This window comes from Desarmillaria tabescens (genome assembly GCF_030435595.1).
Source record: "Desarmillaria tabescens strain CCBAS 213 chromosome Unknown EV420scaffold_31, whole genome shotgun sequence".
Lineage (NCBI taxonomy): Eukaryota > Fungi > Basidiomycota > Agaricomycetes > Agaricales > Physalacriaceae > Desarmillaria > Desarmillaria tabescens.
In genome coordinates, this window is record NW_026848330.1 from 460,306 (window position 1) to 472,119 (window position 11,814).

Genomic DNA, 11,814 nt, shown 5'->3' on the forward strand with positions numbered 1-11,814 from the left:
TGGGCCATTTTGCATGATAAATTTTGCTTGAAAAAAAAGCTCTAGATAAGATCAAAAGTCAAGCCGTATTACGACGTTATACGGCCGTCTGTAAGAGTACTTGACGAAGACGGAACAGCCGTATACCGTGCCGTACAAATGGACATTAGGACACATTCGGCTTCGGTCCGTCTTCCGTATAACGGTTACCGACAACCGTACAATACGGTGATGGTGCGCAGCCCTACCAGCTGATTCTATGCAAGTACTAACAGAAAAGAACGGAACACGTCGACTCAAGTCGCGTTTGATGGATTTGATCAACTTTTGATCGAAATCCTACAATTTGTCAACCACCCTGACGACCACACTGACGACCACGCAACCACGCAGCCACGCAGCCGACTACGCAGAATTCTTCTTGCCCGTTCCGTTCCTATTTTTGAAACTCAGTAAGCGCAGCATGTGAGTAATACTTCTTGAGGGAAACATAAGAATGAATTCGTGACTCATGGGCTGTGTCATACTCGATACATTTACTCACTGGGACCGGGAATTTGTATTTCAGAATCTATAGCATGAGTATGGGCTGTGTTTGGAGCTGCGGCCAACGGATACTATGCTGTATACATCACCTTGCGCTACTCCCTTGGCTTATTCTGGTCATTGTGACCATCCTTCCCATCTTCCCGCAAATACAATGCACTCCATACTTACTCTAAGTGCTCTTTCTCGAGTCCACCTTGTTTCCATAGTGAACCAAATGCTGTTATGCTCCATCATGTACTTATAAAGTCTCATTTTCAAACAAAGATCTGTACTTCCTCTGAGGAAATGGTTAGGCATCAAAGTCGTTCAAGAGTTTTCTGCTGCTTTGCTACTGCTCTATCATTCATCATCATAGTTCCAATCTTATGGATTAAGCTTGCTCTCCAGGTGCCTGCCAGTGGTGCGCTCCCTCATAACATGTCTGAGGGGGTTGAAGACTACCGGAACAGAACCGTAAGACTCCAGGCTCATCCATTGACATCCACCTCTAATTGTACCTGGAGATTGTCCTCTATGCTAATGTGATCACAGCCAATATGCTCAAAGCTACTATAGTTGTGGAATGGTCCATTGGATTTGACACATGCATTTTGCCCTACACTGAGAGTCTCAATTGCACAGAAGTTAATATCTTCTTTGACATGTGAGCCTTTGTCTATGAATATCAGGAATACCAATGCTGATTTCATCCCTGTTAAGAAATTTATCTCCATCAGATCCAAGACATGATGTCTCTCCCTACAATAACAATATACCCACAGATCCGATCTTCATATGGAATGCCACTTTCTTGCAATCAGAGGCAAACTATTACAATTATGACAGTCCTATATATCTTCACACTTTTCGCACTGAGCTAACCCTTTCCACATCCAATACACCATGTGGGATGAACCTCTTGTATCCCTATGGAAGCCTTGTCTATTACCCCTTTGACTGGTATGTTGTTCAAGTTGTATCAGTATGTTGATCCAATGCAAATTACCTGACATGTCAGCTATAATATGGAAATATTTGCATTTGCTCAAGAGACATCAACAAATAAATCAGTCTCCCTAGAAATGTCTGTGATTTCTGTACTTGCCATGTAAGCCTTATCTTTGAAAATCATTTCACCCCCTGATAGAACCTTTTCAAGTGGCCTCGATGTTACAACTCTTGTTAGAGAGAATGTTACTGATTACTGGCCATTCTTCGAGTACATTGGCTCTGGAAAAGAATTAACCAATGTCAAGGTGATTCTTCAATGGAGCCCCCTGGTTATCGCATACTGTCTCATCATCACCTTCACATTTTGTTTGTCTTCTCTTCCTCTACACTCATAAACACTTTATTGACGCCATGCACTTCTGATGTATGGATAGGGTTAGTTACTCTCATGATCTGTCTCATCATGATTGCAACCGTATTCTTTGGCTTCCGACAACGAAATGAGATTGTTGTCGTCCCAATTGGGATAGTGTTTGCCTTTACCCAACTACGATCTTCGATGCCTGGAGCTCCTGAAGGGTTTGGTGCGTCAATTCTCTTCCTCCACGTTGCACTGACTGAAAATTCAGTACGTCCAGGTGATATCTTAGGTATGTCCTGCTTCATAGTAAACATCATCAGCTGGTTCACATGTTTTGTCATAGATTTTGTTGGGCTACTACCATGCCTTGTCCTTCTGTCGATTTCTGTTAGTGAATCGCATTTCCCTCATATTTACACCTACTGTTCATATTATAGGCCATAATGATGGTTGGTATCTACTTATTTACGGACCCAGATGATCCGTCTCGTAGGAAATTCACTTGGAGCGAATTAGGTATGTTTTTCATCAATACCTCGACAGAATAATGATAGAAAACCTCACAGACAATGCCCTACGTTATGTTATCCTACACATTTGGAACACTTCCAAAGAGTGGATACGGCGTGCTCGATTCCGCTTCATGATAGCAAAACAGATCCGGAGGGCACCTTACAATTTTGAAATTCCCTTGATGAATACTGCTCATGAAATGGCTTGAGCCTCAATACATTGTGTGACGGGACCCATAAAGAACGTACGAAAGTAGATACTAAAGCCTTGAACATTTCGAGAATATATTTTCCGTGCAATAAAGTTACTCAGGCTCTTCATCGGGTAGCCTGTAGCAAAGTGTCTGATACCAAGAAAGCCTTGTATCGCCTACTTAATCCTCACAAAAGCGCGGGTATTCAATCCAACGGCAACAATGGTTGCAGACGCTCCAGGGTATTACCACAAACCAAGTTCCGACTCTCAGCAGTTAGCATGAGATCACATGAGCATGTTTGTCGAATGGAAACCTGCTTATTGTCAGTCGCGAGCTCACGGTTTGAGTAAGACAATGTTCAAGGTGGACGGTGTGTAGCCTATCATAGGTCGGACGACACATCGGAACCAGCTTGAAGAGCATCGACTCGCGAAAATATCCTTTACGATCCACTGGCAACGGACTAAATCTGAATGCATTGGAAAGGAGTAACGAACACACATACCACGCCACTAACAACCCTGTACTAGTAGGTGTTCTAGATTACCTACGGGTCGTTAGAAAGGGAAAGAAAAAAAGCAAAGCATGTTCACTGCCTTTTCTTCACGCACACCAGCTCATCGTCATTCTCTTATGGGGTTTAGACACATTCACACATTCTCCCCGTTTCTCCGCAGTCCAATTTCCGGTGCGATTACTCTCAACATGTTCATACCCTGTGATAGATTGCGGTTGTTGTCTGATCATATTTCATGGAATGCTTATGGTGCGGTTGATCTGTTATTCGAGCTCTATATGTGAAATTTAATGACCGGGAAAGATTGCAGGAGAACCGTACCTACTACACGGTCGACGAATATGTTTCATAACGGGACAGACGACAGAACACGAATGGTTGTTAAATAGGAGCAGGAGGTTCAGTCCGATCTGTGACTGCCACCTTAGACAGGTGCTGTGAAATGAAGTAGCTAACGAACCTGCAGGTATCCTCCTTCAACGCCGACTGTGCCATCAGTCTTGAGATATCCTCAGATTATTCTAGTTTGCGAACGCTAATCAATCAGAAAGCTGGGTTTAGATCTACGGCAGACATTGAGTACACGAGCTGAAAGCGGCGATCAACAGCTTATCGTAAAAAATTCACATGACGAACTCGTTCTGCTGTTGCTTCCCGCACGTAGGAATGAGCCTCAATATCCTGTGTACCAAAGAGACCAACCTCTGTGATGTCTGAGGCATTTAATTAACACCGGCTAATGCTGGAAGGCGTACTAGATGTCCGATGTTCCAGGTAATCGTGCTTAGAAAAAGTCGGCCAGAGATAGTGGGATAGTATAAGCTGACGAACCTGAGTATTCCTGATAACTACTGGAACGCCCGTATGCCCGAAAGCCGTTGCCACATCCGTATGTTACGATATCAGTATGGATTCCCGGTTAGGAGGTTTTTAGAAGGAAGGAGAACTACGCATATAGTAAGAAGAAAACGTGCCATTTCTACATTCTCCGCTCCGAGATGGGAGACCATCTAATTCAAAGCGCATTCTTCTGTCGTCGATTTACAGGCTTCTCATTCTGCCATTAAGATAGGTAAATAAGCTCCAAGTTTCGGGGAACAACGACGAAACTCACATTGATATCTATGCCAAAGTGATCAGAGCGTCTTGCCTCGACTGCTACATCACATCGCAGAGGACGGGTTTCAAGGTATTCATTAATCAACCCTATGCAATCTCTCTCTGATGAAACGAGACCTTGCAGTGTATCCTCCCCTCTAACAGTAGACTCCGATGCAGTGCAAGTGTATGGTTAATATTGGTGCATCTGCAAAATATATTAGTACATACAATGGCGAGAAAGACGACCGAAGCCCACCCAGTTCAGGCTTAGCGTAGATCAGAATGACATTCTTCGGACGTAGGACTGGTCACTTCCTGGACAAGTGTCAGAAAAAAATGACTATCCACGGAGGAGTGAAACGTCAGATATAGGAAATTGAACGTTTGAAAAGTCGAAGCCGCCGCCCACGTTGATTCGCAAGTCGGAAGGACCGGCATCGCGGCAAAACCTCAGAACCTTATAGATTGGGATTATGTCATTATTACAGGGCACTTGCTTCTTCCATCCATCGTGTACGGGTCAAGCCTACGTATGCCTTCTTTCTATACAGACAGCTCAAAGACTGAGCGCATCCTTATCCACAGCATTGCTTTCAATGACTACCATCTGTGTCATCAGCAAACCAGGCGAGAAAGGAAGGTCGCGGCCTGCCTTGAGGCCACCAAGTGCATTGGACCTCTGACAAGACTTTGTGAATCCGTTCGTGGACGAGCCGGAGGGCGAACATGAAGTCAGGCTGACTGGTGTGTGTGTTTTATTCTTCGGGCTTTTGTCACTGATCGATCTGATCGTCTACTAGCATCCTGTCTCATTTGCAATGAACCGTCTTGCTCAAAGCCAAAATTCTTGTCCTTCGCATTGCGCTAATATCAGTCACGTTTCCCAAATCACACGCGTATAGACTGGGTTGACGTGTCGCACAGCACTTGGAGATTGCCGAGGCATCTTTCAGGCTGATTCGTACCCTGCCCAGCATTTCACAACTCGTGACCTGTTCCACTGAGGAAAGCAAAGCAGCACTCTTCTCCTGGTGATACCAGGTATCGTTCTGTGAAGGATGATGACCTTGACGATGAGCATCTGGTGTTGCAGGAAACCGTGAACATGTGGATGATTCCGTTTCGGTACGTGGAGTGCTTACTTGCGTTTTGTGGTCTAATATTCTCCCAGTACGTACAAGTCGAGATGGTTCATAAATACTGTTCTCTGCGAGCGACAGGGCAGCATGTGGGAGGATATCGGCCGGAGTGTATTGGGGGTGAGTGGTCTTTGATGTTTTCCTTTGATGGTCCTGATGCTTCCTACGACGTACGTCCTAGCGGCAGAAGAGGTTAAGGAGCCATCAACGAGGATTGAACACATCTTTGTGGGATACAGAGGCAGAGCAGAAAGGCTACATGGTTTGGTTACGCATATCTCCTCGACTTGACGCTCTACGGAGAGGCGCATGTTTCTGTTTGATCGGTGTTCAGATGCTTGTAGCCTAGCAAGCCTGTCGGGTACACTGAAACACCGTGCAAGATTGAGGATTTATCGGAAGTGGATGCGGTCGTCATCTCAGTGCGCGGCCTGTTCTTGGACTCGAAGCGGTGTTAATGCTATTTTTGGCATAACCATCATGGCCCGTATGCGTCGTCCTCCACGCGCAATAAGCGCACTCTTCAAATGGACTTGCCTGTCTCCCATCTTCGCTCCTCCTGAGGGACCACGCGCGCAACCTTGGTGGGTGTCATGTACAACATGTTACGTTTTGGTGGCGTGTCCCTCCTTCCTATAACAACATCTCGAACAATGACACTTCTTTATCTACAGTGACCGCCATCCGCATCGTCAATGAACCAGGCGATAATAAAGACATTGGTATACTAATAAGCTGGTATGGTTCCTGAAATCTGTGGACGAGCTTGGGAAGATAAGTTTTCGAAGTGTGTTGCATGTTTGTATTCCCATATTTTCGTCGCTGATTGTTAGATAGCTCGCCCACTTCATCCGCAGCGATACTGTTCGTCCCTAAATCAGGAGACCTATCCGCGTGCCCGGCGTGAGGTGCGGAGGAAGAGCATCGGAGACGACCTCAAGGCAACAATGATTGGGCCGCACTTGTATTCCTTCCACGGGGTTCGCCGTTTGGAACGGGACTCAGATTTGCGTATCCCTTCTTTTCTATAAGCATAGTTCAAAGAGGAACGACAGCATTGTATGTAGCTTACAATCCGTGTTGTCGATAATCGAGGCGGCAAGAAAGGGAGGCTTCCCAGTAATTTTGTGGCTATTATTAACTACATCCATGGACGAGCTAGACAGCTAATGGAACTTCGGAAGTCAATAGCCTGACTACAGTGTGTATTTGATTTTTCTGTGGTTTTGCCGGATATTATTTGCTTGGTTGCCTATCTATCTCAGTTTCAATGGACATGTCTCTCCCAAGGTCGAATGTAGATTTTCGGGCGCTTTCTTCTCGTTCTCTGGAAAAGGACGTGAAGCACTTTGACCCTAATCTCTCACAGAGCGTCCTTTCCGTCGTTTCTGAGACTCACCCTGGAATAGAACTTGAAAACGTCCGCAGGGAATTCAGACGCGTAGCGAGGTGGGCATATCTTATGAGATATGGCGTTTCTGACTTGGGATTTGCGATAGTCACCGCTTTGGGAGAGGAATTGCAAATGGATTAAGGGGGAGAATTTGAAAAGAGCAAGGGAGGAGGCGTCGGATGGAATGATGGTTGGGATGGGAGCGAGATACTTTTAATACCTTGCCGTGCTATTCCAGGACAAAAGAGGAAGGGCGGTCTACTATGTACCATGTATTTTTAGCGCCGTACCAAAAAGGTTTACAAGTAACGAGGGTCATAAATCAGATATGAGGAATTGAACCTCTGGTGAGTCCTGCGAACGATTGGGCTATATCTGGTTTGCGAAAGAGAAATCATCGGAGGGTATGTCCATGGGGGGGAGGGGATGATGGTTGTGTAGAGTCACTTGGATTGGGATGGCAAATCTGCTGAGGTGCCGTCAGAATACCTAGTGGCAAGGTTAATGTGAATGTAGTGGTAGGTCGTAAACCAACCGCGAACAGACTGAAGGAATAACCATTACTTTGAATTTGAAGCGTGCTTACAAAATCCAATACGCGTGGTGGGCAGCTCACACGAGAAAAATACTCGTGCCTCATAACTATGAATACCTTAGGGAATCAAACTCCAGACAGCCTGCTCTCTGTTAAGTATCCGATGGGGTGTATGCTATTTGGTAGGACAGATGTGTGGGAGAGAGAAGACTTGTGTAACTTGAAGTGTTTCCTAGTAATTAGGATAAACATCAAGATTGAAGCGGCGCAGAGGTACTTTTGTGATGTTCGCGAGATCCTGTGTAGCCTCACTCTCGCGTCGATGTGCATGAAAAGGAATAGGATGTCAGTAGTTCAGACATAGAGGATCGAACCCTGTAATTAACGATAGCCGTTATGCGACTCCCGAATATGTGGATGGGACGGTTTTGGCTGCATGAATCACTCTGGCGCGTATCCTGAAGAAACAACGATTGATCAGCAGCTGAAATGACTAACACAGACCGGCTATTATCCAGAAGGAAGTCGAAAAGGGACGGAATAGAAAACTCCACCAGATGTGTAAGTAGTCTTTGAACTGCTAGGTAACTTTTACAAGTCACCGTAACGACACCTGCAGTGACAAAACCCGGGACCCAATTGGAAATTTAAGTTGGGACTTTTCGGTGGTCATTGGTGCGTCGACTTAGCTGGGTGATTATGACGCATTGACAAGGTGCAAGTCGAAGCTGACAGACTTCTCATCAATGTGAGGGGAAGGGTTGAAGAGCCGGGCGCACGAAGAAGGTCAGCATCGTGGCACTTTTATTTTTGGATACATCATCCGATTGTGTGTACGTAATCTTTACCCGCGCTCTTTGCGCATTCCTTCCATTCATGGGGTACGGCTCAGGCTTGCATGCCGCTTCTCTCTAAGAACTGCTCGACGAATGAGCATGGATTTATCCACAATGACCGACATCCCTGTCATCGACGATGAACCAGGCAAAAATAAAAGCATTGAACCACTGACAAGCCTGGTTCCGACTAGAACCTGTAGACGAGCTTGGGGACGAATAGGAGGCTTGATTTCCTGAGTACTGAGCGTGTTTATGCTCCCGGTATCTCGCCTCTAATCATTGGATAGTTGGCCTCTTTCTTCCACAATAAACCTGCCCCACCCGGAGTCGGGATTCCTGTTCGGGAACGCGTGTTTTCTCATCAACCTTCCATTCATCGCTACCCTAGAGGGAATGCTATTCGGCCTGTGTCCAGTGATAGGTTTTCTCCCAGACAGTCTGTCGGCCTGAGGAAGTACACGTAGCCCCCGAGTACGATTGAGGATATGCGACAGGTGGACACGGTCGTTTTCTCGGTGGGTGACGGGTGCACCGGTAAGTATTCGTTCTTGCACTTGATGTTACGCTAAAAGCATCTGTATTATGATCAGTCTGCATCATCCTCCTCACTCCTTCGCCTTCCGTAATCTAGCATCAAGCTCGCTCTTCAAACAGACCCATGCACTACACATCTTCGCTCCACTGTGGAACGACAAGCACTTGTACTCGATTGGGTTCTGAATGCATGCAAACATACTCAGTTGATGGATTGCATGGCGCGTAGAGATTATAGGAGTATCTTTCAAGCTGATTTACACCCCGTCCAGTATTTCACCGCTCGTGGTCAGTTCCGCCGAGGAAAGGCAGCCGGATGATCAGTCTCTTCCCTGGTGATACTGTCTGTCTGTCTGTCTGTCTGTCTGTCGAGGATGATGACACCGACAAGGAGCGTCTGCTGTTGCAGGAAAGCGGGAACGCGTTGAAGATGTCACGGAGCCATCGAAGAGGGTTGAAGGTGCCGATGTGGGGATAACGAGGTGGAGCAGGAAACCCGCGTCAAGGCAACGCGGTTCTTATACGCATATTTCCTCCTCGAGTGCGTTATGGAGAGGCTTGTATTTTTGTTCGATTGCTGTGCGAACATTCAGGCACTTGTGGCATAGCCTGTCTGTAGGGTATGTGGAGATGCCGAGCGTGGATGCGGTCGTCATCTCAGTGAGCGGCCTGTTCCTGGATTCGAAGTGTTAATGCTATTTTTAGCATAAGCATCACGGGCTGACGCGCCCCGTCCCTAACTTTGTGGGGTAGTTGGTGCTTCTAACATCAAAGATATAGGATGGACTAGCGGTTGTCAGGGCCCGGCCCGGTTCCGCTTTCGAGGCTTGGGCGAGGCTTGGGCGAGTTTAGGCTCATCAAATAGTAAGCCCAAGCCTTCAGCCGAAGCTCGCTCAGGCTCAGGGTTCGGCTCAGGCCCAGCCCAGCTCTACTCGGCTTAGGGCTTCGAGCCGCGCCGTGTTGATTGCCAGGATGGACAGGGCTGTGATTTTCGAGAAGAATCCGCAAATAAGCCAGCTTTGGACGTTAACGTTCAAATGATGGCGATAACTCTGGATTGATATTGTGCCTCTAGGACCCAGAATGAGCATCTGACTTGAGTGCCATGAGGGTTATTCGAACTATGCGAATTTTTAAGACAGACCTTTGCTCCTATTTTTCATTCTCTTGCTAAGTACAGTACAATCAATCGACAAAATACAGCCCATTAACTATATGACATTATAATATGAATTCGTTCAAGAACTTCATCAAACATTCACCGACTCCTTTGCCGGTTCTGACACCTCTTCGTTCATGCTCGTCGAATCTCGTATATGCCGTGGACCTGCGCATCTGTGATCACCGTCATTCACCAAGGCATCGTCATCTCCACCGCCCTCCTCGAACGCCGTCTTATGCTCCTCGAAGTGCGACCCATGCTTCTCAGGCCCAAGTATCGTCACCACGATCAAGAACACTGCGACACATCCAATGAAAATTCCCTGCACCTTTGCGTAATCGGGCACGTTCTCTGTCGTGCCGTCCGCATGTGTGATAGTCGTACGCTGGTGAGCTGCTCCAGTGGCCTCAATCTGAGCGCTGGCAGATGATACCATGTTACCGAGCTGGTAGGCGACACCAGGGAAGGTAGCGCGGAATGCGGGCGGCGACATCTCGGAGAGTTGAATTGGTACGACTCCCCAGGCGCCTTGCACTCCGAACTGGACGCAGAAGGCCCCGGCAGCAAGGGCACCGAAGCTGCTGGGAATAATCCAGAGAGGGATGAAGCAGCCGACAAGAAGAACGAAGAGGACGATGGTTAATCGCCGTCCGATGTACTGAGATACGAAGCCTGCTAGTGCGCCTCCAGCAATTGCGCCCTTTACACTTGGTTAGACTGATACGGAGGAGTGAAAAAACGAATAAACGTACGCAATTTCCTATGATTGTTGCAATGGTTGCATTGTATTCACTGATACCCTTTGAATCTCGCAGATATGTAGGATACAAGTCTTGTGAGCCGTGCGATAGGAAATTGAATGCTAGTAGAGATATCAGTCGGAAAGTTCCGCGAATAGAACGCGACAAACGTACCAGTCATGAAGAGCAGCGCGTAAATGCAGAGCAACCAATGCGTTCTCACCATTCTCCCAGTCTCCTTCAAAAACGTCTTCGTCTTCTCCATGCTATCTGTCGGACCATGCTCCCTCGCCTTCTGCTTGAGGAAGAACTCGGATTCCGGCAACAAAGCTCTGAGAACTGCGGCGAACATACTGATGCCCGACGCAGCCCAAAATAGCACTCTCCATCCGGCTGGAACTGCAGGGACGAGCTTAAGGTTGATGCAAGCAGCAAGAAGGTAGCCAACAGCATAACCCTGCTGCATAACACCACTGCCCAAACCGCGTGCTTCAACCGGTAGATTCTCCAGAGCGGTACTCGCAGCCATCCCCCAAATACCGCCCATGCCGATACCAAATAGTGATCGAACAGCGAGGAACTGGCTAAAGGTGTTGACGAAACCAGCACCGAGCTGTAAGATGGCGACTAGGACGAGATTGAAGACAAGAGGCCATTTCCGGCCATAACGGTCCGAAAGGATTCCGAAGATGATGGAGCCGATGACGCGCAGGAGAAGTGTTAACGTTATCGCGGTGGTGATATCCGATGTTTGCTTGCCGAATTGAACGGCCAATCGAGGGACGGTGAGGGATACGGAGAAAAAGTCAATGGCAGCGCAAGTCCATGCAAGCCACCTAAAGAGATCGAACGTCGATCAGTTGGTGCCAAGCGCACGTGCTTGCATCGTCATACTCACCCCGAGAAAAAATGCGCCCATTGTATCCAGGAGATGCTGGCAAGGACGGACAGGAACGGTTTTGACTTTTCGTCAGTCTTCTGGCGTTGTGGAATTAGATTCAGAAAAAAGTATGGAGCCATGGGTGGGGGGGCAGGAATTGGACTGGTCTTTTATGTGCTTCTCGAAGTATGACTGAACATTCCTCCTTAGTTCCATTCCCCTCGGCACTTTTATGTTCCGTCTAGTTCCGATGGATCAAGGTTCGGCTCTTAGCTCTCGAGTGCTCTGCTGGTGTATGCTTGTGCTCATATGTGAGTGATTGTCTCCTCGATGTATACCGCAGCTGACCGGAAGAATGGATCTTCCCTCGATGACCTCGGTGATGTGTGCAGCTTGAACGGTTTTATGGAATGGCAATTGGTGGATGTCTGATAGCACTCGCTCAA

The 11,814-nt window shown here is 47.3% G+C and overlaps 2 protein-coding genes across 2 annotated transcripts; one reads left to right on the forward strand and one right to left on the reverse strand.

The window, feature by feature from the left end:
- Positions 1-1,064: 1,064 nt before the first annotated feature.
- EV420DRAFT_1645832 (uncharacterized protein) lies at positions 1,065-2,367 on the forward strand (the record flags this gene model as incomplete). The annotated part of the gene is made up of 8 exons (XM_060477826.1): positions 1,065-1,171; positions 1,228-1,467; positions 1,526-1,615; positions 1,667-1,824; positions 1,893-2,042; positions 2,097-2,108; positions 2,163-2,206; positions 2,257-2,367. 8 exons carry the CDS (start codon positions 1,065-1,067, stop codon positions 2,365-2,367), a joined length of 912 nt encoding a protein of 303 aa, XP_060328028.1.
- A 7,469-nt stretch (positions 2,368-9,836) lies between these two features.
- EV420DRAFT_1482280 (major facilitator superfamily domain-containing protein) lies at positions 9,837-11,508 on the reverse strand (the record flags this gene model as incomplete). The annotated part of the gene is made up of 4 exons (XM_060469881.1): positions 9,837-10,448; positions 10,501-10,610; positions 10,663-11,324; positions 11,387-11,508. The coding sequence occupies 4 exons, from the start codon at positions 11,506-11,508 to the stop codon at positions 9,837-9,839; spliced, it is 1,506 nt and encodes a 501-aa protein (XP_060328029.1).
- Positions 11,509-11,814: the final 306 nt, after the last annotated feature.